The sequence below is a fragment of the Ixodes scapularis genome, unplaced genomic scaffold (genome assembly GCF_016920785.2).
Source record: "Ixodes scapularis isolate PalLabHiFi unplaced genomic scaffold, ASM1692078v2 PGA_scaffold10__122_contigs__length_95168666, whole genome shotgun sequence".
Classification (NCBI taxonomy): Eukaryota; Metazoa; Arthropoda; class Arachnida; order Ixodida; family Ixodidae; genus Ixodes; species Ixodes scapularis.
Window position 1 is genome coordinate 82209139 of NW_024609836.1, and position 24266 is coordinate 82233404.

The following is a 24266-nucleotide window of genomic DNA, read 5'->3' on the forward strand; positions in this document are numbered from 1 at the left end:
AAGAGCCGTAGCACCGCGCCGTCGGACGTCGCAATCCTGGCGGCTTGGTTGTAGAAGTTTCAGGGAAAAGAAAAGTACAAGAGAGTGCGAGCATCGCTGCCGTCGCCGCGTCCCAACTCCCGGCTGCCGAAGCTTCCGTGGACTGTCAAGCGACTTGCAGAGGAGCTGGCGTCTGCTACGTCTACCACTGCTGCTGCGACGCCGCCAAGATCGCGACTGACAATGGCGCGACTGGCAATGGCACGACAATCGAGGGACCACCTTTTTCTTTGGACGCAGTAAACACGCCAGTCGGAAATGCATTCCAGGCAGCATAATCGTATCAATCATCAACACAACGCGGATTTTTTTTCTCGGTTGAGAGGAACAGTTACTTTCTCTCTCAACACATAAGCTGAATGTATGGCGACAATTATGTGCTCATCCGACCGACCGACTACCTTTTTCTCATGCCCTGACCCCCCTCTCTACACGTGGGTGTGGGCGGCGGCATGATCACAAAGCGAAAGATAGACGTACGATTGGTGCGGTGAGCACGTAGCTTTCGCTGCAGTGTCCACTTGGGGGGTGAACGGAATATAAAGGAAGTGTGAAGCTTACTACTCACAATAAATTCAACTCAAAAGGTGGTCGTACCCTCTCGGAGTTTAAAATGTACATATTCTTCGACGAGTGCTCTAAAACATTCTGAAACTTATGAGACAATCCCTCGGAGTCTCTTTTCAAGTTTTTCCTACCAGCACCCAACTGGTTCTGCATTTTGTTGGCACGCTTTTTAAAGCCAGAGGCAGAAATGACGGGGACAGGGTCCCTAACACGCCTGGAAGATTTCGCTTGCTCGCACCACCAAGAGGTTTGGTCACCGCAAACATGTCCGTCTTCTTGCTCTTATGATCACACCTTCTCCGAGGCTGTGCAGCAATGTACAGCCATAATTTTGCCTGTCTTGCAGTTCGAACTACATACTATATTCTGATTTGATTCTTCAGGGTATATTGTTTTTGAGCCAAATCAGTTCAGAAGCAGAAGCCTCGTATACTAGGACTTAACTGATCTGCCAGCCCAGCTAGAAGACAACTGAACCAAGACTAGAAACGTATCTGAGAAGCTGCCAAGACCTTCACTTGACCTCTAACACACCTTTTACGTGAACTAATGCGTTCCTATTCGCCTTTCAAGTTATCCATAACAGCAAAGCATGCAAATGAGCTTGTACGCCACATGCAAGTTGGACCTCCTACAATTTTTATTGTTAGAAGCCAATAGTACAACACCAAATAACGATATCAGCTAACAAAAAATTTAGTGAATTAAAAATGAATTAAAATGAAAATTAATTGGACAACTTTGCATGGCCTCATGAGGATCACTTGGAAAGCATAAAAATGTCAGCCCAACTTTCAATATTAGCTCTTCCTAAGAGTACCATATGTTGAGCTTACATACAATGTGTAATAAGCCGCTTCTAGTCATTACCGATTCCTGTTAAATTTGATAGTAAAAGTATGCTTTAAAGTTGAATATAACTCGAATGACACAATCAAGCTACCAACAGATCCTCTTAAAGGAAAGAAGAAAAAAAAAGCCACCAATGTGCGTGTGTGTTTGTTTAGAAACCAATTTTAGGTTGAGAGAGATTACCGTAAATTATCTCCTATGTATTTGTTATTTTAATGGTTTTAATTTTCTGCACTCCGTTGCATTGGCTGTACAGCACACGCATGCATGCTTAAGCATCTCCCTAACCAGTTTTGCAACATTTGGTTACCGGTAGCGATTCTAAAAATATATAAAGCAGAACCAGCTGCAAGCAGTGTGCCGCCGCGCTACCAGAGGCACGGAACACACGACAAAAAACACCAGCTGCTAGTTCCATGTTGCTCTCACCCTGCCACCGAAGGACGGGGTCAACGCTAGACTGCTCCCACTTTTGCCCATACATTTCCGACCGGCGCACAGCTGCAGCTCCGAATTGCGCCAACTGTGATATTCCCCATTCAAAGTTCTCTACTGTTTCACTACACTTAAGAAAAAAAAAAAGAAGGCATTACTGCTGATTTCCAAACCAGCACAACATTGGGAAAATTCCACCAAAGGTAGGGCAATGTAATATTTTTGTTGAACCTTGAAGCCCTCGGCAGCATACTCGGAAGGGAGCAAGGTACACTTAAATATATTGTTTCAGGAGTTTGATGCACAAACATTATGCAGAATGTAGTTGTGGGCCTTCTGAATGGCTTAGATTCCAGGTGCTGCACTTCGGAGGCTTTCCCCAGACGCTGATTAGGACCGATACATTATAAACTTTAACCAAATCCCAGTGGAAAAATTCTACACATTCCAGGATCAGTTTGAACCCGTGAGCAAAGTTTCCAGCAGACCTTGAAATTTTAGGGGTTTTCCATCAACTGGGTCTGTCAAATATTCATTCTCTGCCTTTAAGTAACCAAAATCCTGCCAGGCCCCAAATAGTGTGTGTTCCACAACAAGGAATAATCGAGGCAAATAACCCAAGTCCCAGAACCAATCATTTTTAAGATTATCTGCACCCTAGGCACCACCAAATGAGAATCAAAATCTCATTTGCTGTTTCCCTGTCTTAAATATACTCTGTCTTGCCCTAATTTACCAGACGGCCAAGGCTACGGTCCCAGCGGGCCAATCAGTGCATCAGAGGGAAACATGCACTACACTCCGTCTTACTAGTTTCTTGCAGTGATGTCACAGTTGCGGGGCTAGAGAGATGAAAGCCGCTTTTGTACGAATTTTTTGTGGCACGCAAATCTTCTAGGGGGACAAAGGAGACGTCTGGGACACACAAAAGAGGGTACAGGTAAGAGGGGAGTTCCCCCTTCCCCTAACTGCTTGGGTTGCCCTTTTGACCCTGTACCTTCGGTGAGGGCCGTCACATGCTTCCCCTCTGTCGCTCTGATATGCTCGAGGGGGATGTAACATTCACTCTTTGCCAAGTTGTGGTAAAACAAAGTGTAGTGATGTGTTCAGTAGACTTGAGGCAAAGAGGTTCCCCGTTCTATTGGTACCACTATGTAACCCACTGAAGGCATCACTATGCACTCCACCCAATCACAAGCAACAATCGAACCACAAGACACGGAGAGGAATTCATGCCCACCTCATTCAATCCATAGAATACCCTGGTCTCTCCCTTCTTAAAGGCACCCTTGGTCCTGGAAAATAAATAAACGACATTGTGGAACTCGGCCCCACAACCCGACAGCATTTGTCTTTGAAAACATAGAGAGCATGAGACAACTAGGATGCAGAAATGGTTATACAGAAGGGCACTCAAGGAGGTTTCGAGATTGCCTATCTATGGTCATAACTCAATCTACGAGCTCTAAGCATTCTGAAAAGCCCAAGGTTAGAATGATACGTATTCGATTTATTTATTAAAAGCAAGGCCCAAGATTGCAACATGGCCGTTTTTCTGCGATTTGGCGCAGAAACTAGGGAACGCCGTAGGACGTGACAACCAATCACGAGCGGTCGCATCCTGCACGTAAATCCTGCGTGTTTGAAAATCAGTCCGCCGTTAGTTGGCCCCTTTGCCGCGTGGGAAGAGATCGGTCACGATTGGCTGTCGCACGTCCGACGGCCCCCTCTGATTGCTGCACCGAATCGCAAAAAAACAGGCATGTCGCGATATTTGACACCGCTTTTAATAGAGAAATCGGACGCGTACCGATCTAATCTTGTGTTTCTTGAATTGCTCAGAGTCCGTAGATTGAGCTATAACCATAAATGGACAATCTCAAAAATCACTTGAGAGCTCCTTTAAAAAAACAAACAGCAAAAAAAAAAAAAAAAATACAAAGACAGAGTACAAGTGCAGTATCATGCTTCTCTTCATCACACAGGCAATGTGGGATGCTACAAAGAGCTGCCCCAAAAATGTTATTGTTGTTCGAAACATCTTTATTAGAGTAAAAAGGGAATGACTCGGCAAGTTGTAGGCTGCAAAAGCTAAGCCAATAACATGCAGGTTTCGCTCAAAATTGGACAGTAACTGTCGGCTCTGAAGCAAAATTTAATTCATGCAATGTCACAGTAGTTAGAGGCTATTCAATCTATGACAGTTTTGAATGCATGCAAAGAAAAATAGGTCTTCCATTGTCAAAAACAGAATTGCCGAGCCACTGGTAAAAACTCTGGATGCTTACAACTGAAGCATGTCCGTGAACTTGGTGCCGATGGTGCCAGAAAACTGCTTCGCCGCTGGCGTGAGGATGAAGTCTGCATCCTTGTCCTCCTGATATACCCCGAGCACCAAGCCTTGCTTCTGCAAGGTTGTCAGGACATCAGGACAATTTCAGTGCCTTGGGCAAATAAAATTCTATGCAGTGGCACGCACAATACCATGGTACTCCAATAGAAAAGTCTGCACCTTTCGTGTGTTTTACTTTTAGCCATGGCTAACTATGACCTCCGAATGACTATGACAAGCATCTTTGTGGTGTTCATCCAGAACGCACGTGTCACTGCAGAATTTTTCTTAAGGGCATAGAGTCTATCGCAGTGACCGAAAAAAAATTCCGTGGACATAGTAACACTTGGACCTTTGGCCTAGCCAGGACCCCAGGAGCACCGGAATGGGTCGTGCTACCTGCACGAATGGTTCTCTGCGACTTTCTTGGCAAGCAACATTTGCAAAAAATGGCGTATCCTCATTCACTCGGTTATAGGGCAATACTGCTGTCCATGTGAATGAAGTAGACGACAAATTGGCAAGTACCTATAATGGGATGCTGAACCGAAGTTTGGAGCTCACAAAACAAGGCTGGAGCGATAGGCGGGGACACTGCAAAACCCAAAACATCACTCGCACAGCGATATCTCTTAACGGATGGCCGTATTTTTGGAAAAGAAGTGCGCGATTGAACGCAGCCGGCAAGGCTAACGAGACGCGTAATGTCGCGATTCTCATTCTCTCTCCTCTTCGCTTCGTCCCCAGGAGCAGGAGAACCGAAGTGAGGCCGCTTCCCCTCATTCTCAAGTGTGCGAAGAGAATCGTGACGTCACATTCCTCGCTTGGTCGCGCCCTTCCTTTCCAAAAATATGGCCATCCGTTTGGGATATCGATGTATCAGTGATGTTTTGGAGATCATAGCGTCCCAATGAATGGTTCTGCGGTCTTGTTTTGCGAAATTTAAATTTCGGTTCAGCCTCCCTTTAAGGTAGTAAGCTGAGCAAGTTAGTGAATGTCTCTTGTGCACTGTTTTTTGGTATATTTAGCAGGCATTTCGCCGATAACATTCAGACCAAACTTGTTTCAGCATAGCTTAGCGAACAAAGTAGAAGTTTGGGCTAGTTGGTATTTCATGATTAAAGATTAAAACAGCGCAAGGACACGGACAAGAACAAGAAGGTAGACAAACAGCGCCTTGTTTGTCTACCTTCTTGTTCTTGTCCGTGTCCTTGCGCTGTTTTAATCTTAGCGAACAATTGCCACAGTGAGCCAAAGGAGCATTGGAGAAAGGCACGTGACAGTGCACCGCCGGACAGACTACAGAGAAATGCATAAATCAGGCGCCTCACTCCAACGCTCTTATTTGCTCCCTAGAGCCACACCTTTTCCAGTTTGACAAGTTCTGCTGAAACGAAAAAAACACTGCCCACTGCGGACCCTAGAGATAAAAACACGGTGTTACTTTATCTTCTTGCCACAAATCTTACAGAGAGCTGCAGTTTCCTTTTATTTTATTTTTTTTAGTCTGGCTACTTCATGACGTCCACCTACAGAGTTTCTGAAATGTAATCTGCAGTCTGCTTAGTAAAGCGACTACAGCAGCGTAAAAAAAAAAAGTATATACTGTTGAGCTTGCTGACGGCATTTGCATAGCAACACCGGCATGGTGGATCAAATTACGTCTGCAGCAGTCCTCTTAGCAGCCGTGGCCTTCAGCCATCTTGACGTGCAGGAAAAATGCAACGGCGACATTACCGAACAGTAACTCCTATAATGGTCTCCTCAGTACAATTACAAAACAAATAATACTGGTAATTAGGAAGTTCTCATGTATCAAAAAAGAGGGTTCTGTCCAATCGCTGTAGGGAGAATTTTTTTTTTTCTTTACTCAATCTCCATACCCCTTTTGCATTATCTTCCCCTGTGATAACCAGTGCTCATAACCCAAGTGCTTCCCGTTTAAGCATTTTTGCTCGGCATTCCAAGGAAACAAACAAAGAGAACAACGTTGAACAGCCTGCGACATGCAACGTTGCGAACAACGAGAACTATTCTCTGCCAAGATAATCCCCGGAGAGCCCTTGACCCTGGGCCAAAATAGCTTATCAGGTTGGGGACGGATCAGTCACCTTCATTGCTTTGCCGAGCAAAAAGCAGGAACTCTCCAAACGTGCCCCAAAGTGGGTTCTGTACAACCATCGTGAGGTGACTTACGTTAGCTGCATTATTTTTTAGATGTTTTCCAAGCAGACCCTGTTCGGATAATGCGGCATCGTCTGGTGCATGCAATATATTCTTAGAACACCAAAACTTGCCGTATTTAAACAGACACTGACAGGGTATTAATGCTTGCCAAGGTTTTTATTTGTGCGTGACATATGAGAGCCCAAATACCCAGAACACAATTTGCAGCTCGAAATTCGTTTTCTTTCCGACCGAAAACCGCTGGTCAAGAACTGGCCGGTTTGAGTCGCGCTTACTCTTCTTCTTTTAGACACAACCACCAAATATAATCAAAGTTGTGGGTCATCGAAGGCACACGCTCAATATTAAAAAGAGAAAAGAAATATGATACCCATATCTTGTGGCTTTTAAAAAGCTGCAAATATGTTGATTTAAGGAAAAGGCTCGAGGTACACCTACAGACTTCTTATGAGCTGTAATGCGAAAGCATGCGTGCCATTCTTCCGCTCCCGCGTATCGTTCGCGGCGTATTTGCGGCAACCGTGCGCACGCTCTCCCAGCTCTTCTCGCAGCTCTGACCTTGGACGCTTCGTGTTACAGGCGCGTTCGCGGCACGGACACGTAGCACCATGGGGCGGCGGTCGTTGGAACTGACGCGCGCAGCGGCCAATGGGAGCCCCGTCGACGCGGGCCAGCCAATGGGACCGAAGGCGAAATTCATCAGCTTTACTGCTCCTTTGGGATCAGGGAAACTTGGTGCCATTGTCTAGGCTTTTTGCGTTGTTTCATAGCTGGGAGCTGGCTTCACTTGGAGAAAGGATTTAACTGATAACGTCGGCTTGCCCCATGGGACCAGTCAGTGCTTTCGCATTGAAAAAGTTGCACAGCCACGTGACATCCAGTAACTTTTTCCTCCTCATTTCTTCTTCTTCCCCAGTCCAGTTTAGAGCAGTTGCGTTCTTTTACTTTATTAAAAAATACATGACGCTGTAGCAAAATACTGATTAGGTAGTCTTATGACACCACAATGAATCGCCTGGCAAAAACTAAAACATTTTGGGGGCGTCAGTGTCCCTTTAATCTGTAAGGCTCGATGCATACATTGGTAAACATCTAATCTGTGAGCAGCCTCCCGACTATCCTCTGCTGTCAATATTTTTCTACAGTTAAGGACTTTGTCAACTGGCACAACTGAGCAGCTGGCAGCACGAGAAATTCATTCCAGTCACAGTTTCCCAATAGCTTACAGTTGTTTGTTTTTACTTCCAAAGATGGTACTTCCCAGAGACACGTGTCCTGAACATGGTACAGCGCATAGTCGAGTTTACGCTTGCAAAACGTAAAATCACTAAAATCGTCCAAAGATGACGAGTCAAGAGTGTTGAGAGAGACTTGCCTGAGGGTTAGCGGAGACAGTATTTCTTGAAAATGAGGGCAGAAGCGATGTCTACATGATCAAGCAGGCGCATGAAACGCAAAAATCGAGAAATCAATATGATAGTTTCGCCAACAATTGTGTCCGAAATTGCGTTTACATAGGCTGCAGCTAGCAAAACCCTACAGCCCACACCTGCGTTATTAAATCAGTCAGTTGACAAGCTTCCTGGAACGCCTGGCACCTTTTCGTGGAGCATTTGCTCAGTGGCGCTCGCTACGCCATCAGCCCGCCCTACAAAAAGAAGCAGCAGAATGGATTAAACGTTGGACGCACATTGCCTGTGGTAGAAACTGATTCTATGGTGGTTTTTGTGGTAGACATAAAGTTGGCACACAAATAGCGCTGTTCGGAAACGGTCCTTTTCCGTTGCCCATGGAGGCATTGCCACTGGTGGCGCTAGGAACGCTATCTCCAGACCTGGGGGGCTATGTTCCAGAAAAGTTTCGTTTCTCCTAAAAATAAACGGAAGTGACGGAACTGACGATATCGCATCTGATTGGCTAGAGGCTCAAATGACGAAAGAGGGAACTTCTGTCATTTGAGCCTCTAACCAATCAGACGATATATCATCAGTTCCGTCGCTTCCGTTTCTTTTTAGAAGAAACGATGCATTTGTCGAACATAGCTCCCTGTACATATGCAAGTCGAATGGCACTCTTTTATGAAGCTTGTCAACCGATAGATCTAAAAACGTTGGCCCGCACATCCCTCTCGGTTAGGGATAGCAGGGAAGCCGGGGAGACCAGCCTCAAACCCAGTAAGTGCATTGGGAAAACATTCTCTTGGGGTCGAGTCTTTCTTTGTAGCCTGCTTCGCAATCCAATGTACCGCAACGGCAGCTACTAGCCATCTTAGCCGATCCAAGCCTCCATGCGTGCCACGTGACTTAACAGCAGCATCATCTGCTCGTCGCTCCGCCCAACCGGATGATCGCGTGACTCCGGGCTATGAATTGGCTTCAATGGCCCATACCGCCTGCTGCAAGTCATCCTACACCAGAGAAGTGAAGTAAAATGTTTGCTATTCGGAAATGTCGTTTCTCAATTGCACATCAATCATACACTCGCAACCGTTGCTTTATTTTTCTCCGTCGTTTCAGAAGTCATACGAAATCAGTCGTTCAAAGCGGTTCCTCGTCGAACTTTCCCATCGAAGCAAAGCTCCACGGAGTACGAATACTACATACATGGCAGCGTGAAACAGTAAGCCCAGCTGGGCGGATTCTTGCAAGCGAACTTTAACTTTTCAGCAAAAGACGAACTATGCTTGATTGTTGTTTCTCTGATTGCTTGTTTTCTGATTTTATTGTTCGTCTCCTGGGGGGTCGGCCAGCAGACACTCTCGCGTACGGGCTTTCGCCTTTCGGCTTCGCCTCGCACGCCCCCCAGGACACAGTTCGCTCTTTGTGCCAATAAAGATTATTATTATTAAGATTATTAGCTACGACCTGGGTTTGAGAGAGATTTCACTTACCTGGCACGCCATCGAAGTACTCAGGCGCCGTGCTGCTGCGATGCTAGCTGAGACTACAAGTGGTCTCGACAAGGTTGTCGCAAAACAGCGGTTCAGCATTTACCTATCTTCTTTCTTTTTTTTCCTTTTAGATCCCTCGACGATGAGCCGTCGACCCGAACATGTGCAAGCGATGACGTCGCGCCGCGTCTTGCTTTGGATTTCAGGGTGGATTGGGTCGGATTTTGATAGAACTCGGTCACTCGGTTGTGAGACGATTGAACGACTACCCTATAAAACGAAACCGAAATCCTCTTTTTGATTTGGGCGAATTGTGTATTTTTCTTCGCACTGAACTTGGCTACGTGAACAAAATTAAAAATTAATGTCTTAATCGTTCTGATAAACTCGGGGAGCGCGAAGCCTGTTGTATACTGTGCTTAGTTATGCTTGGTTACAGGGTGCATTTGGATGGTTTTGGATGCGTAGCACACGCGACACGTTCTCACCGGTTTATCCGAATTATCAAGACAAGTGCATCAGGGGCCCTAAACTCGTCGAACACAAAGTTGGAGCCGAAAGTTCGCGGAGCGCGCTGATTGGATGCCGACGAAAAAAGCGCGAAGTCATCGTCGGTATAGTCCAATCGGCGCGCTCCGTGAACTTCGAACCCAACTTTGTGTTTAAAGGGGTTATGACATGAATATTTTGGGAGGTAGATATGAGGTCTACGTGTGTCATGTAGTGTTCACAAGAAGTTTCATGAATTTTGGAGCCCTAGTATTTGCAAAAATCAATTTTCTGATGTTGATCATTTGTAAGAAATTATCAGGCAACCCTGAAAAAATATGACGTAGCCAGCCTCTACCCCTGCCTCCAATAGTCACAACATGGAGTCCATGGGTCACGTGATACTGACTGGGGCTCGCCACGCTCGGCGACTCTCTTCACTCTCTTCGCGTAGGCACTCTTGCGAGCACAGCAGATCCACAGATGCTGCCGCCCTGACCCTGCCGCATGGCGTCTGGCATCTGATCTGATCCTCTCCGCCGAATTGCGAGAATGGTCAAAGTATGTTGTGCGGTGGGGTGCTTTAACGCGCAGAAGAAGGGGGTGGCTGTGTCATTTTTCCGCTTCCCGAAGGATTCGTCGATGCGGAACAGGTGGAAGGTAGGAGTCGCGCGCGACGGCTGGGAGCCATCGGATTCAACGATTTTGTGCGCGGCCCATTTCACGGCCGACTGCTATGAGGACATCGACGACTGTCGATCTTCTGTCGGACTACAGCCTAAGACTGCCCGGCTTAGGCATGGAGCAGTGCCAACGCTCTTCGTCGGTTTGCCACCGAACGGGAACAACGAGGTACGTATACATACGTATGTTGCAACATGTGTGTACGAGCAGCAGCCCGAGTGCGCGCGATGATTGATTTCAATCGCGGCTTGAAGTATGTTCCTTATGTTTAGGCGTATAAAAGAGGTATTCACTGCTTCGCACGATGATTTACCGCAGCACAGCTGCAAGCACGCACTCAATGTTAAGATGCAATGCAACGGATTATATTACACCGTCGGTACCTCGGTCGGAAAGGGTACGAGACTCGTATAAAAGGAATGATTACAAAGAGCTTTCTAAGCCGTGGTATAGCGTAGTGGTAAGGTGTCTGCTTCATATGAAAGTGGACGCGGGTTCGATCCGCGGTGTGGGCCTACTTTTTTTTTTTTTTTTCGAGGCATTTAGCGATATTTACATCTTTTTTAACAATCATCACAAAAAAAAAAAAAAAAAAAAAGATTGTTGTCGACGAAACTTTGCAGAACTAAAGTGCCTGCCTTGTGATCGCGTGCTGTCGGCTTCGGCAAGCAAACAAGCATTCCCACACGAATAACATCTAGCTCTGCTACACGAACCCTCGTGCCATGAGCCACCTGTCAAAGCTTTGAAACCAAATATTTCATAACAAAATAATGTTACAACACTATCGGTAAAGTGACAGATGGAGTGTTTAAAAAAGGTGTCGCATGACTTGCAAAAATGTTACTTAGATGCTGCCGAATACTACCGAGACAGAAGCAAATTATTTTAAACTCACCAGATACTGCAATATTGTCAAAACAGCATACTATGGTGCCTCCGAATACTTTTCAAACAGAAGCAAAAATTACTGGAAACTGACCGGACACTGCAATCATTTGAAAACAGCTAAGAATACAAAGAAGCTAACCATTGGGATTCTTCGTGCTTTACTTTGAACACTATACCATTGACAGTTTTCTTGTGTTCTCCCTAGATTTCATCCTACCTACCAATTTCACAACCCTGCAGTGAAGGCATTGAATTGGTGCTATTTCGTATGAAAACCTGTTAGAAGCCAGGGCAAAAAGCTGCCCACAGCAAAAAAAAAAGGACTGAAAGGAGCGTGCATAGCACGCCAGTGCACTGTCTGTTTCTTTGTGCCCCTAGTTGTTCACTCATAATCGCCTCTCTATATCAATTAACCCACCTCCCCCACTGAAGACAGCTGGAGTCACTCTCGCCCTCTATTCCGATCACTCTGTCTCCAGTTCGGCAGTTAATTTCCTTATCCGTTGTTTGCTTGACTCACAGATCGTCGATGAGCCACTGGGTGCACAGTACAATACTGCAGTGACAGATAGCATCGGTTTGATGACTACCATGGAAGCGTCATCTACAGATATGGCTGATGCTGAGCCATGCACCACTTCATGGCCAGTCCGAATATCACCCAGTGTGGCATCCAAGTCCATACAAGTGGAAATGAGGCTTAAATCTAGAAATGTGCGATGCCAGACAACACCAAAAGTTGCACGCACCGGTAATCATATCTGTAATTTTTTTTGAGAATGCAATATCTGTGTGAAGTAATAATTACAGTTTGCGTCACACTTATTTCACCCCGATTTCTTGAAATTGGTAAGCATTGCTTTTCTTCTGTTCCATTCAGCTGTGCACACTCCCCGCTCTGTAGCCAACCTGGTGAGCACCTCGTCACAAACTGAGGTTGCATCAAGTCCCCATTACTGGCAGTCCTCACCGATACGATCACCTGACAGGTCGCCTCAGCGTTACCTTCAGAACTTCAACGACGAAATGGAAGAAAGTGTCACCAACGATGAAGCTGACTTATCGTATGTTCTTTCAGTGTATGAAATAAGTGCAGATTAAGATTACTGTTAATATAAACTAGACTCTTTGTCACGCATTTCTACCTTACTTTCAGGGTGACTGTTAACTTCGATGACGAAATGCAAGAAAGTGTCGCCAACAATGAAGATGACTCGTTGTATGTCCCCTCAGCGTGCGAAACAAGTGCAGAGTAAGATTACTTTTAATGTAAACTAGACTCTTTGTGACGCATTTATACCTTACTTTCAGGACAACCATTGGATCCGAGAGCGACTCCGTTCTAACCACTGAACGGAAGTTCATTGTAAATGAGAGAAAGTTGCTGGCACTCTTTACATCATGCCCAAAATGCCACAAAAGCGTTCTCCCTGAGGTTTGCGTTTCAGGGACGTCAGTTAAAATCTCGACAACGTGTTCCGATGACCATGTTAGATCGTGGGAGAGCCAGCCAACGGCAAAGAAAACATCAGTTGGAAACCTGATGGTGGCTGGAGGGATACTGTTCTCTGGCCTGAGCCCAAGCAAGACATTGAGGTTTCTGACCTCCATCGGAGTGGCAACATACTGCACGAGAACATTCTTCAGATATCAGACGGATCTTCTGTTGCCTGCTGTGCAACAAGTAAACACCAGGATCTAACTCTGTCTGCCAAATAAAAATAGAAAAGGGAAGAATTGAAATTATGCATAATTCACTTTCAGGTTTGGAATGAAGCACAAAAAGACCTTCTGGAGAAGATTGAGCTTCCGGTTGCACTTGCCGGTGATGGGCGCGCCGATTCACCAGGATTTTCGGCAAAATATGGAACTTACACGTTGCTGGACATGAGAACAAACAAAATATTACACGTGGAGTTGGTCCAAGTAAGTTGAAACATATCCTTTTCCATTTATTTGTTGTTCCCGACTTGAGCCTAAGTCCAGAATTTCAGGTACTTTCATGCACCATTTTCGTCTGTAGGCGAATGGAAAATTTTTGTGTAGTCTGCTTTTAGTTTTAGCATGGTCGGCGAAGTTGAGCACAAAGCCATGATAACTCGACATACTTCGGGAATGTTTGAGTAATCCACACAACTGGTTAGATGTAAGGGAAGACAAAAGAGACAAGGACGGTCATGCTGTCTTTCCTTGAATCTTACTTCTGTTACCAGCAAGCTCTTTATTTCAGCTATATACGACTGACTCGTAGTGAAACAATGTTATCCCTGTCAAAGGCACACAGTTGCTACTTCAGAGTCGGTGACGACAGTTTTGCAGTTAGTAAGCGGGACTTGGCACGGATTTGCAAACTTGTATACTCTGTTCACCTTTAAGCTGACAGTGAGGTGGAGGCTACTTGTGCGGCGGACCAATCACTCGCCTGCCTTTTATTGCTTGACATTCCTCTCTGCACGCAGTATGAACAGAGAGTGTGATCACATGACACAAGGCTGACGGTTGAGTGGTCCGCCGAGCCTGTAGCTTCCACTTCACTGTTGCCTTAGGGATGATTGGAGTTTCTTTTTTTTTAATATAGTGTGTGTGTGTGTGGGGGGGGGGGGAGGGAAGTGAGTAAGTGAGTGAGTGAGAGAGAGAGAGAGATAGATAGATAGATAGATAGAGAAAGAAAGAAGGCCACAGATTTCGAAGTGCACCTATTGGCCAACCTTTCCACACAGTACAGGTTTCAGTTTCCGTAACCACCCTCCCCCCCCTCTCAAGAAAGAAAATTCTGGTTCTGCTAATGCATGCAGCAGAACCTTAAATTCAGGTCGAAGGTTGAGAAAGCTCACACGTGTAAACAAGACCTCTATCAGCTATGAATGTCTCGTTTGAATCGTAGTTGAAGCCAACACTTCGCTTCGAGACATGATTTTTTGAGGGGGTATGCTTCTGAAGGTGCTGTCTCTGAAAATGGCAGATGTCACTCTAAGGCTTGGTTTCTTATGTTCATATCAGCCCTGACTGCTCGTGTGTTCTGTTAACTGACATTTTATTTTCTTTTACAGTCAAACGAAGTTGGGGGCAGTGCCCGCATGGAGCTCGAAGGCCTTGTACGGTCCATACGGCACCTTGAAGGATGGGGAGTATCCATCTCCACGTTGGTCACTGACAGGCATTCGCAGATAAGGAAGTACCTGAGGGAACAACATCCGGATATTAAGCATCTATTTGACTGCTGGCACGTTGCAAAAGGTTAATTATTATTTCCTCACATTTCCTCCTTCTTATAAAGGTGTTAACCAAAAATTACTGCTATGGTGCAGTTGCAGAAAAGAAAGTTTTGTACACCTCTGTATGTGCTATCCAAGGGTGAAATACAGGCTAGAAGGGCACACTTTAGTCCGTGTTAGGTGCACTGGCTCTATTCTTGTAAGAGCCCTGCAGTGCTCTGGGCTTGACCCAATAAGACAAAATGAATGTTAACACACTTATGACATTAAGAGTAGCTGTTGCATCAAGGGTACTTCCAAATTCCGTGATTATTGTCCTTGGCCGCATTACATGGGAGTGTAAACATGTTGAGTCTTTTGATATATGAAACCATTATTTAAACGCTGTGTCTAAAGATATGTGGGACGTATCCCAATCCCAGAGTCTAAAGGTACGTTGGACGTACCCGGAACCCTGGGTCTAAAGATACGTCGGATGTATCCAGATCCCAAAGTCTAGAGATACGTCGGACCTAGTCGGTGAATGGCCACCGGTTGTTGAGAACGTGTGGAAAATTTTACGAAAGTGCAGTGCCGCATGAAAAAGGCAGAACTCTTAGAAAGATAGTTTCGCCGGTCTTGCGGCATAATCAAAAATTCCTTGGCATGCCGAATTGCTGCGTTTCTGCATTCACACGCTTGGATACTGATCAAGAATCGGTGCCGCAGCCAAGTTTTGAAGGTGTGTCAAGCGTAGATGATTTTGCATCATATGTCGACCGTGGAGTTGTGGATCGTCCAGCTGTTCCGGCAATTTGTTATGAATAAAGGAGGGAAAACAATCTGTACGGTTGCTCTTATGCACTATTAAGCATGGCTATGTTCCAAATCTACTCTAATGGATCACATGGCAGCGCAAATAGAGCAACGCTGTGGAGGTTTTTGAAGGCGAAAGTGCAAGACGGCGAGATGGAAAATATTTGAGGTGCGGCCCATATGGTTGTGTGCAATCGACTGAGCAATCACAATTAGGCGAGCTGCGCTCGAACTTGATGTGATGTGCAATTGCTGATAACGAGGGTCAGTGATGAGGAACTGTGTGCGCGGTATTCTGTAAACTGTCAGACGACTTCAAAAAGACATACCTTCCCCCATCTTCCGTCGCCATAGGACGCTGGATCAAGCTCGTTTCTGGACTGCAAGAGCCGCAAGTTACAAATACAGTCGTTGGAGGAAAGTAAAACGCTGCTCCAGAGGCACATACGGTTTCATGCACATTGCACTCGCAAAACACATCCACACGGCGTCCAATCTTGATCGGTGTCCAAGCATGCGAATGCACAGAAACGCAGCACTTCTGTGTGCCAAGGAAGCTTTGATGATGCCACGAGACGTGCGAAACTTGTTTTCGACAAGTTGTCCCTTTTTCCTGGGGCACTGCGCCTTCGTAAAAATTTCCACGTGTTCTCAACGGAAAGTTTCAACACTTACGCAAGTCTTAAAAAAATTCTTCGGTGAATGACGATTAACGAATAGAAAACATGTCTTCAGCATGCTAGCAATGCAATGCTAGCGTGCAGTGCAATGCGTGCTTCTGCAATGCTAGCAAAACCGAAATTTGCCTGAGCAAGATGGCTGTTTGGTGGCTTCACTCGCGCTGCAGTGACCAAGCGGCAACGTTACTAAAACACTCAGTTGGGAAACTCGCCGTCGAAACCTGGGCCGCTGGCGTCCACCGAGACCGAGCTAAATGCGACAACAGCGCCACTCTTTATCATTTGTCTGTACTGTGGTCACATTGAGCTTTTACAAAGCATGTTTTTGCGTAAAAACAAACAGAAAACACTCTTTATGTGAAATTTATTGGAGTTTAGTACAAAATGAAGGGCACGTGATGTTTTTGAAATCTTTAGTTTGCTAGGTTTTGTTGCACAATTAATATTGTTTTTATACAACCATGCCTCAGCGGTGCTTTCAGGTAAAACGTCCCGACCTAGGTGCATTTTAACTTCGGTTGTAAAACGCGGCGCGTCCGCCGGGGAGACGGGGGTGGCACCCCTGTAACCTCTTCCACTGTATCTGTTCTTGAAGACAAAATATAAGTCATGTGCAGTTTCTCGAGTGCCTGCTGCGGGAGAAATGGCGGCATTCTTTTCGCTATTAGTTAGGTTCTCGAGGACAGATCGGGGCCACTTTTTCAGGGCAGTCTCTATGGCAGTTTCCCAACTGAGTGTTTAGTAACGTTGCCAAGCGGGTAAGGGCGACCCAGCAATTGTCACAGAGATGAGTGAATACACCCATGGGAAATTATTATTCTATATGTAGCAGACCTATAATAGGGTAGTCTAGTCTGGTACACATGGCTTGCACGTGACATCAAAGCAGTCCTCCTTGCTGGTGGTAGAATGCACTAAAGCTGAGGTGACTCGTTTCTAGTTTGTAGAATTAGTACAGCACTAGTTTTGCATTTCTAGGGTCATTAATGGGGAAAAACCGAAAGCTGCTTGGCAGTGCTCGCTCCTTGTCGGTTTTTTACACCATCAGAGGCATGTAAAGGAACGTTGCATTATACAAGCGCAAAAATCAGTTGGCAGGAGCTGTGACCCGACAATTATTTTTCACGCATTGCAAGCTTTGCACGTCTGAACGAAACGAAATTTCGACCGCCAGTGAAGGGAACGGCCGGAAACGGCAGGCGACGGTTCATGTTTCATCAGTTTCGTAATCTCATTTCTTTCGAAACTGTGGTGCCTGGAGAGCGTCTTCAACTGGTGTGTTTAGTGTCCTATGCTGCCCATACATCAAACATGGTCCCAAAGTGTTAACAAATAATGTCACAAAAGCCAAAGTGTCATGCTGTAAAGCCCCTGTATCTGGGAAAAGTGGTGCATTCTCTTCCCTCCTCCTCCAAAAAACCGTTCTTACCCCACCTCTAACTTCCGGTTTGCGACAAAGTGCCCTCGGGAAGTTCCCAAGCATCTCGACGTCTTGGTCAGCTGAAGCGGCGTGATGCCGGTCGTGTGGACTTTTCTCGTTTTATAAGTGTGGCAATGACCCCATTTAGAGCCGCATTCGCATCCGACCGCCCTAATGTCGCTCTAGATCCATTCGTCCAACCGTGGATCTCAAGAATGCTTTGGATAATCGTCCCGATCATCCCTACCGAGTTCCATTATTGGTCAGTGTCTCGTGTCTACCTGTCTGCCCCTTCGGCTTCACAGGAATCACAAATTGCTTTTATTCATCACATAAAACCGCCAAATTGCAATTATATTCTCCACGATTTCAGACGAGTCACTACTTATTTTTAATCTGTGGGGAGAAAGCATACTCGTGCTTGTCGCACTTGATTCGCTCGCACTTGTGTTGAATCGGGGTATAGATACTTCCACATGCTCGCGTCTGCAAGCTTATGAACTTTGTGCGAAACAAAGCATGGTACGTGAGCATGTAAGACACACTTAACGAGTGAGCATACTCCGCATGCACCCATAAGTGAGAGCGATGCCAATGCTACAAGCACGAGCAGGAGCACGCCCAAACCTCTGCACGCACCCATAAGTGCGAGCGACGCCGATGCTACAAGCACAAGCAGGAGCGGGCCGTTTTGAACGACGCTTCTTCCATAGCACGGGCATCCATGCATGCCAACTCGGCAGTGTTGTGATCGCTATTACATCGCTCGCACTTACGGTGGAATGAAGTGCATAACTTGCTATAAACCGCTGTCTCTGCACTCTGGTGAGCTTTATAAGAGCACCTATATCGCATCATTTTGCGGCTCCCGTCTGGCTGCAATTTTTTCGATCGATTTGGTGAAGCAAGATCTTCCTCCGAGGTTCATTTTCTGTTCCACAGGGAACACTGAAAGGCTCTCCGGCCAACTTTTCCACAGGCGCAACAGCCTGTTAAGCTGCGGCGTAGCAACAGGTTGGGAAAGTAATGGCGACCGGAAGTCCAAAACTGAAAGCAGGGCGTCAGGTCACAACCGGCCAATAGTGTGTGCGGTGGCTTGTTCAAAGAATGGCGCCACTTTCCCCAGGATAGAGGGGCTTTATCACGCTGTTGCATGTCGCGCTCTTGGCAGTTGGTCGTAGAAATGCTAACGAAAAGCTGCGAGTAGCACAAGCGAACGGGAGTGTCGCTGTCGTCGCGGTGTCCCAGCTTCTGGCTGCTGAAGCCTCCGTGGACTTCCACAGTGGAGAGCGACTTGCAGCAGAACAGGCGTCTGCCACACACACCACAGCTGTTGGGACGCCGCCAGGATCGTAGCTGGCAACGGCGTGACACTTTTATGATGTAACCAGGCGGAAATGGAGGGACCACTTTTTCTGGATGCAGTAAACACCCCAGTCGGAGACGCGCTCCAGGCACCATACTCAAAACTCGTGAAACGAAACTTCGACTGCCAGAGAAGGAAACGGCACACGTTTTATGCCTTGTAAGTATCGTACTCTCTTTTGAGCATTGCTCTCAATACTCGACAGCTGAGCCGGTCGAGTCCGTTGAGCTCAGGGTCGACGATGCATATGGCATACTACTTGGTGCCCCGAACACCTTGAATGTGAATCGCAGCTACGCCCGAAGACTCCGGGTCCCAGGTGCATCCTACGTATCTTCAGACTCTGGGATCCGGGTATGTGCGACGTATCTTTAGATTCTGGGATCCGGATACGTCCGACGCATCTTTATAGACTTTGGTTTCCAAATACGTCCGACGTACCTTTAGACAGCGTTACTTAAAAGTAGTATGCTTATAACTGCCTAGAAAAGTAAGACGGAATACATAATTTTAGGTACACTATGAATTTCTTCAATTTTCAGGGATCAAAAAAAAGCTGATGGCTGCGAGCCACCGCAAAGGTTTTGAGAGAATTGGCTTGTGGACAAAAAGTATCACCAGACATCTGTACCACTGTGCAGCCACTAGTGGAGGAGATGGAGAATTGATGCAGGCAAAGTGGTTGTCAATGCTGAATCACATCGGTGACGTACACACTGGCCACAGTGAGGTCTTCCCAGCCTGCGAGCATGGCCCCCTTGAGCGTAGAAAATGGATTACACAAGGCAGGTGATTTCGGCATAATCAGAAGTGCAGAGATTTTCTTGCCTGCATAGCACTACTGGCCTTAGTATACTGATATTACTGTTTGAAGACATGGTTCATGCATATCCGGTGCTTTTAATGAACTTTCGAATGTGAATTATGAACTCGTGCCAGGACATTGGTCTGATACATACAGGTTCCAAAGGTCCAGACTTAGAGAAGGTTATTCCTGACTCTTTTTCTTCGACTTTCCCTCATCCATTACCGTAGTCTCCGGTTTTCCCACATGATGTCCAGAATTTCTTTGCTCAAAAGCGATTTCACTCTTGGAGAAGGGTTGAATAAAATTGAAGCTGTTTCTAAGAAATACACGGTCTAGAAGCGTGTTGGTTTTGAGGTCAAAGATGTAAGAAAGAATAAACATTTAGGATGGGGACCCATCCTAAATCAGGGTATCACCCGATTCCTTTCACCCCATTGTCACACACGCTCAATCTTACACTGGGTGCAGCCCTTGTTTTTATGATACACGAATTTCGGAGGGCAATAATAGCAGATATGGCCGGTAAATCATAGAGGCGATTGCCATCCACAGCGTAAAAAACAATGTTTCTACCCCCTCATTGCTCCTGACGAAGACTGAAGTCGAATTTCTGAAACCAGAGATGACACTGTCAACTTGACTATGTTTTTATCTTATTGTCTCTTTCCTTCCGTCTATCTTTTGATTTTCCCTTCCCTCGGTTTTTTGCACCTTTAATCTGCTGCTCGCTCTTGGAATTTCATATTTGTTTGTTGCTACCTGAAAGAAGTGGTTGTTCAGTCCCTGTCCTCAATGTTTATTCTTTTTTACATCTTCAATCGGTTTAAAAGAAAGCTTGTGTGTGTCCGATAGGAGTGGTACTTTTAACTCTGTTCAATAGAAATTCTGATATGCAAATGAAACTAGTCAGTAAAACAGGAAAGAGGTAGTGCGTATTTGGCAATGCGGAAGCTATGCTTATGAATCAGCTGGGGTGGAAAATGTGGGTATGCTATTATTCCTTGGACTTCATGTGAATGTAGGAGTGAAGTTATGTAAAGCTGTAGGTACTAATTCTTATAAAAGTTAGAGAAGGCCGGTTATCTTTAGTTATTGGATTCTAAAAGTAGGAACAAATAACTATATTTTGCCACTGATGGTACTTCTGGAGTGGTGGTGCTTGAGGCATTTTAGTCTGAATGTTTGGGTAGAATAGCCAATGCATGCTTTGTCAATTGCAGATTACCCTAGGAAAGTTGAATTTTCAATTTTCATTTTCTGTTTGAAGGAACTGATGCCCACGATCGGCTGGCCACTATTCTGGCATCAAAGTCTTTTTTAAAAGATGTCAAGCAGCTGTCGTCAGAGGGTCAAACGTTTAGCGTCGAGACGTTTCATTCGACATTGATTCAGTTTGCCCCCAAGTCTGTGGCCTACTCGTACACCATCATGGCTGCAAGGTATGGATTGGATTATTGAGCTTCCTAATATTGCCGTATTTCCAAGTGGCCGAGGTAGCGCAGTGGAGTGCGTGCCCCGCTTTCACGCGGCAGTGCTGGGTTAAAACCGCAGTCACGGAAGTGCCTTTTATTCTTTCTTTTATTCCTCATCTAGTTTCTGGAAGATTCTAGAAAAAACTGGCATGTTCCCCTTATTTTTCGCTTGTACATTGTGTTGTTCTAGTCATAGTACTTCCTGGGCGGTACGCGATGATTATAAAAGAGTGCACCCGTGGCTGCAGACAGTCAGTCTATTGCTAGCACTTGTCCTAGCTGTTGCGCCAAGATTCAACGCTCGCGACGTACTGTTATTCTCTTCTGTTTTGGGCACTAGTTCGCCCCATTAAACATTATTTTCCTTAGTTACTCCTTGCCTCTCTCTGTCATTCGTGACAATATTTCAGTAATAGTTCTAAATTTCCTCTTTCAAGGACCTTCATAGCAGCACTGCATTACAATGAAAATTCAAACAGAAAGCAGCGAAAAACAAAAGATGGACAACCACAGTGGAAAAGAAAATATCCGAAGGCGCAAGGTGGAGAACCAGTGGTCCAAGAACTCATGGAGGATGCCACATACAGTGAATATATTCATTTTCTTTTAGAACAAATGGAAGAAACATGACAAACATGCTATCCCCCTTGTTTTGTGAAAGCCTTCAATGGCAGATAAACAGAGCAAACACAACGGACAGAGTAGAAGACTTGCTGGAAACGATGCTGCCTCACTGTCCATTGTCTTCACACTGTTTATGTGTTGCCACTAACTAGCCAAAGCTTCAATACTTGTGCAGGTTGATACCATCGAGGTTGCCACAGCATACCATGCTCTTGCAGACTGCTATAGTCTGGTATGGGTTAAGAATACCCCAGAAGCTCCTCCCACGTCCTCATTGTCGCCGGCCATTGTTTCTGCGCAATGCTCAAGTAGTCCGCTATTTAGGCTGTGACAACCTTTGCAGCTGAGCGAGTCAATACATTGTATTAGCAGGAAAAAGAAATGGCACAAATACACGATACAGGATATAAAAGGACTGACCGATGTCTCTTGCTTTTGTTCACCTCAGTAAACACGAGCACAAAAGATGCACCAGCAAATATACAGGTGCCTCAAATTTCCAAGAGTTTGACTTAATAAAGAATGTGATATTTTTGTTTAACAGCGCATGTTCCATGTTTTGGGTGGCGTACAGCTGTTTCCCCTGAATCTTTTTTGCAGTGGAGCTGTTCAGGTCTAGTTTCCCCAGTTTCGTGTCCGTGGACAAATAAATCTTGACAACCCTCTGTACAGCTACCGCCATCTATAAGCAACGGCGGCAACTGGCTTGCCGGTTGTTGCCGTCACTCATAAATGGTGGCACAGAGTACAGCTCCGCTACTCTTGCTTCTTCATCGGAGTGGATAGGCTGAAAGCTTTTCTGTTCTTCAAAGTTCATTTTTATTGGAGAAGAAGAAAACGAGCTCTGTCACACTTACATCACATATCTCGTCATGGCTACAGCCCTTCTTGGGTGGTCTGCAGAGCAACTCATTGTCTTAGCTGGTACATTGTTGTATTTATTGTGCTCATTCTTAACTTGTATAAGAATTATAGCATATTGCATGTTTCTGTTGAAACTCTTGAAACTAATAATCTTAGTGACATTGGCACGGGAATACACTATATTTTCTTTTTGTCAATTTCCATGCGCTTCTGTACAACTGGAGCACATGCTAGTTAGGTCTTTTTGACTCGTATCTGTAAACATTGTGCTGAATACATTCAGTGAGGCACAGTTTCTGCTCGGGGATACGGGGCACAATAACAAAACCTCGTGCAGCTGCAATATCTGACTTGTATATTTCCCGCTTTTAATTCTCAGGTAGGAGAATGCAAATGTGCCCTCTACTACAATATACAGCAGACAACATTTGTCCAAAATATGGTTCAAAATCTCGCATGCTCAATCATTTCATGCGCACCCCAAGCATTTGGAGCTTGTTGTTCTAATTCTGTTATCAGCACAAAGCCAGATTGTGACGTCATGTTTGATCTTTCAGACTACATTGACCGGTTGTTGGAGACGGTCCTGCAGTTAGAGCGGCAGCCGACTGCCCACTGCTCAACATCACGTCCTGTGCCTCCCCCACTCAGCCAGAGCCAACCACATGTTCCTACCCAAGAACTTGTTAGGAAGCATCGCCAGAGATTCAGCCTTCCTTGAGAGCTAACTATCCAACTGCTTGTAAGATACAAAAGAAATTCGTTGTAGCCCATAGCAACACGTTTTACCAGAGTTAATCCTCTGATCGAAGTATTCTCCTAAATTGTTTTCTCTATTGCAAATTTTTTGTAAAGCATTGGGGAACTTTTTTTGTATGCCCGCTCACAATGTGAGCAACAATGCTTAATTTGGCCTGTTTGTTGGTCACCCTCACATAATCACTCGCTCAGGGTAAATTATATTTCTAAAGTTAGACAGAGATATTTACACAGTTCCCTCTCAGTGAAGGACTTCAAACTATGTGCATAAACATAATATAAGTATTTAGTACTCCACATATCTGAAGCCCGTATATGTTTCAGATGGGTAGGCTGCCCGGATCTTGACGACTACGCAGCTTGGCAGTGGCTTGCGGTGGTGGCGTCAGAGCTTGTGCCAAACCCACCGCACAAACTGATTATAGGCCGTCAACCTGTACCGCCTATGCAAAGAAAGAAAATAAAGCACATGTTATTTTGCCCCTCTGTGAGAGGAACACGATGAAACAAAACAAGTTTTTGGTTCTTACCTGTGGAGATCTGGGGCGTTGATGGCTTCCCGCTCATGTTCCATTAAGTTGAAATACGCTATTTCAATTGCATGTTGATTTAGAACACCCCCAAGAAATGTAGGGTGCACAGTGATGCATATTTCAGATGTTGGGATTTTTTCTCGCACTTTCTGGATGCTGTGGCAGCACAAATTCTCGGTGGCTGAGCCCATCACTTCACAGAGTCCACACCCGCACCTGGAATACACCGAATTTTGCCAAGCGCATCAGTATTTTGTTACTGACACAAGTGACAACAAACATATAGCTGCAACTTACTGGAGGAAACATACTCACCCGAAGGATAAAGGGCAGCTGACATTACGCCGAGAAAATGTTTGTATCA

General features: G+C 45.5%; 2 protein-coding genes and 1 pseudogene across 3 annotated transcripts in view; 2 read left to right on the forward strand and 1 right to left on the reverse strand.

The window, feature by feature from the left end:
• LOC8023713 (cytosol aminopeptidase) overlaps positions 1 to 9517 on the reverse strand; it is a 29876-nt gene extending 20359 nt beyond the window's left edge. Inside the window, exons 1-4 of one of the 2 annotated variants that reach the window (XM_029982474.3) lie at positions 9303 to 9484; positions 7788 to 7838; positions 4182 to 4300; positions 3134 to 3188 (exon numbers count right to left, since the gene is read on the reverse strand). In XM_029982474.3, the coding sequence (XP_029838334.2) occupies positions 3134 to 3188; positions 4182 to 4300; positions 7788 to 7838; positions 9303 to 9401 (324 nt within the window). In that variant the 5' untranslated portion in view covers positions 9402 to 9484. Of the gene's footprint in view, positions 1 to 3133; positions 3189 to 4181; positions 4301 to 7787; positions 7839 to 9302 lie in introns of both variants that reach the window. The other variant, XM_029982475.3, reaches the window with a different exon arrangement.
• An 817-nt stretch (positions 9518 to 10334) lies between these two features.
• LOC115315891 lies at positions 10335 to 12456 on the forward strand (annotated as a pseudogene).
• A 113-nt stretch (positions 12457 to 12569) lies between these two features.
• Positions 12570 to 23387, forward strand: LOC115323322. The gene is made up of 8 exons (XM_042288610.1): positions 12570 to 12618; positions 12815 to 13050; positions 13131 to 13292; positions 14417 to 14603; positions 19385 to 19627; positions 20918 to 21089; positions 21560 to 21708; positions 23168 to 23387. Exons 1-8 carry the CDS (start codon positions 12570 to 12572, stop codon positions 23329 to 23331), a joined length of 1362 nt encoding a protein of 453 aa, XP_042144544.1. The 3' UTR covers positions 23332 to 23387.
• Positions 23388 to 24266: the final 879 nt, after the last annotated feature.

What these genes read in the sequence shown, in the direction of transcription:
- LOC115323322 (XM_042288610.1), top strand. Translation starts at nt 12,570, where the DNA reads ATGAAGATGACTCGTTGTATGTCCCCTCAGCGTGCGAAACAAGTGCAG. An exon ending in TGTTGCCTGCTGTGCAACAA is followed by an intron (nt 13,051 to 13,130) that starts GTAAACACCAGG and finishes ATTCACTTTCAG; the next exon opens with GTTTGGAATGAAGCACAAAA. An exon ending in TAGAAAATGGATTACACAAG is followed by an intron (nt 19,628 to 20,917) that starts GCAGGTGATTTC and finishes TTCTGTTTGAAG; the next exon opens with GAACTGATGCCCACGATCGG.